Here is a 2291-nt window from a genome sequence, read left to right on the forward strand (position 1 = left end):
TGCTGTTTGTGCCCATATGGTATAACTTTTGGTCCTTGAATGGATGGCTAAAGTTTTTAAATGTTAGGTTTAACAGCTACTGTTGTTTGTACATGACAGCACAACTGATTGTGTTTAGGAAAACAAAGAAGTATATCTGGATCATTGAGACATTAAAGAGGCTTTAAAGACATGAGAAGAAATACGTTAGTGTTGTTTACTCATTCATTGACTACTCCAGTCGTTTCCATATTAAGAATATTTAATTTTCTTCATACATATATCCCTTTACACAGAACTCTGTATGAGTTTAAAATAATTTCAATATTTTCCACAACACCGAGAAGTTCAACAGCTAGCATAAAAATCAGAACATGAAAATTACTCAAAAGAGTTCAGGTTAGTGATCACACTGAGTTAGTTGGTAAGACAAGCAAGTAGTAAAAAAGATGGAAAGTCTATTTGATTGTTAAAGTTATTTTCCTGTAAATGCTGAAAGACATTCTCTGCAGTCAGATGTTTAAACACAGTTTATAAAAAAAAAAAAAAAAACCAACACAGAAGTAACTGACAAATGAGCAGGCAAGCAACAATGTATATCTACTACTGGCTTTAACTGACTAAATATTGGGGAACCATTTTCCTAGCTTAATTACCTCACAGCTAGCATTTTTTTAGAAATTCTGAGATCTAGACTAGAGTTACATGTATTTCTCAACAATTACAAAGACAGATGGTTAGATAAGGATTGTAAGAAAGATGAGGAATTGTCATAATAATTCTGTTAGTTGCCCTTGAATAAACTGTTACTCAATAAGTAACTTGTTAGCAGGGTGCAAAGGGTATTTCTCTGGTTTATTCTTGTCTTTGGGGCAGGATACACAGCACTCTTGTTTTAGCCTTAAGTAAAAACATATGATTCTTTTCCCTGAGTCTGTTGATCAGAAGCACTGGGTGAAAAAGTCAATGTGCTGCCTTTCCCTTGCTCATTACCCCTCCCTCTGCCAGCTACTACAGGAGAAGCAGGCATGTAACTAATATCAGGACTCTGGGCACCCCTGACTGACTGGGAATGGTTTTTTTTAGTACATCTAAATGATGAAATGGAGAAGAGGCTTAGTTTACCTCTTGCATTTTGGAAAACACACTCTCCCAAATATTTTTAATTCTTTTTAAGATGCATAAATAGGAATGTACACCATTTCTAAAGGAGCAGTGGTGCCTTTTCTATCTTTGCGTAGATGCTTTGAGGTGGTTCACGTGCCTTCAATACTAACAACTGAGATTTTCTAAGGGACCGAAAGAAATCTGTGATTTGGAGCTAAACCATCAAAACCAGACTCTACAACAACTGACATTTGCATTTGATCACAGGGGAAGAATCCAGAAACCCCTGTGAATTGTCCAAGTATTCCAACCATGTCCAGAGAGAGATGGGTTCCACAGAACAGGGTAAAGAAGACAGCATGTTGAAAAGGGAGTCACTTTGAGTTAGGTACAGGGAACCAATCACTGACCATAGAGACTGAAATGAAGTTCCTACTCCTTTCTAGGGTGTACATTTGGGGGGGCAGCTTGCTTTCTTTAAGAACTAGGGGCACATTCTCCCACTGGGCTATCTAGAGCTGTGCAGGTGAGCACTAAACATCTCCTTTGCTTTTATGAGTGCAGCTTCTGCTGGTGTTTCCATGTGGGGAGCCACCCCTTTCCGTTCCCAAGAAGTGCTCTCTGCAGAGGTGACTGATCTGGAGGTGGGGATGATGATGTAAAAGTTGGTATCATCTACTTGATAGGTCTGTGGAGAATGACAGCCACCACTGGTCTGTTCCCCAATGATGAGAGCTCTTCCCAGTCTCTTCATGATGTATACAAACTCCTCAGCAGCCCCAGCTGTCACAGCACTGGTAAGGATTATTAGCCCCTTCTGAGAGCCATACCTCTCCCCTGCCAGATAGGACAAAAAGCATCAGAAATGAATCCATTTTCAGAGATTTACTTGCATAATGGAGAGGGAGAAACCACGACACAACACACTTCATTCCTTACTTACTATTAACAAGCAAAGAAGTTTGGAAATGCATTTTGTACCTATGATGGTATTAAAGCACTTTTTACACTAGCTCAGCCTCTGTACCGTAAAAAAGACTGTCACCCTATGTGATGGTCTTATGCCATCTGTTACTGGTCCAGCAGCTGAGAGGCCAGCTCATGGTTACTATTGTTGGATTTGACTTTTACAGGAGCACTAGATGATATCAAAAGAGTGAGAAAGGCAGGTAAGGAAAGTGGTATTTTTTACTATTCCAGCAGGA

General features: G+C 39.5%; 1 protein-coding gene across 1 annotated transcript in view; it reads right to left on the reverse strand.

The window, feature by feature from the left end:
- Nucleotides 1–1594: 1594 nt before the first annotated feature.
- The window catches only part of RBP3 (retinol binding protein 3, interstitial), a 15821-nt gene continuing 15124 nt past the window's right edge, over nucleotides 1595–2291 (reverse strand). The window contains exon 4 of the mRNA XM_008950314.1: nucleotides 1595–1923. Within this exon, the coding sequence (XP_008948562.1) occupies nucleotides 1595–1923 (329 nt within the window). The remainder of the gene's footprint in view (nucleotides 1924–2291) is intronic.

The sequence above is a fragment of the Merops nubicus genome, unplaced genomic scaffold (assembly GCF_000691845.1).
Source record: "Merops nubicus isolate BGI_N331 unplaced genomic scaffold, ASM69184v1 scaffold11332, whole genome shotgun sequence".
In the NCBI taxonomy this organism is placed as follows: Eukaryota; Metazoa; Chordata; class Aves; order Coraciiformes; family Meropidae; genus Merops; species Merops nubicus.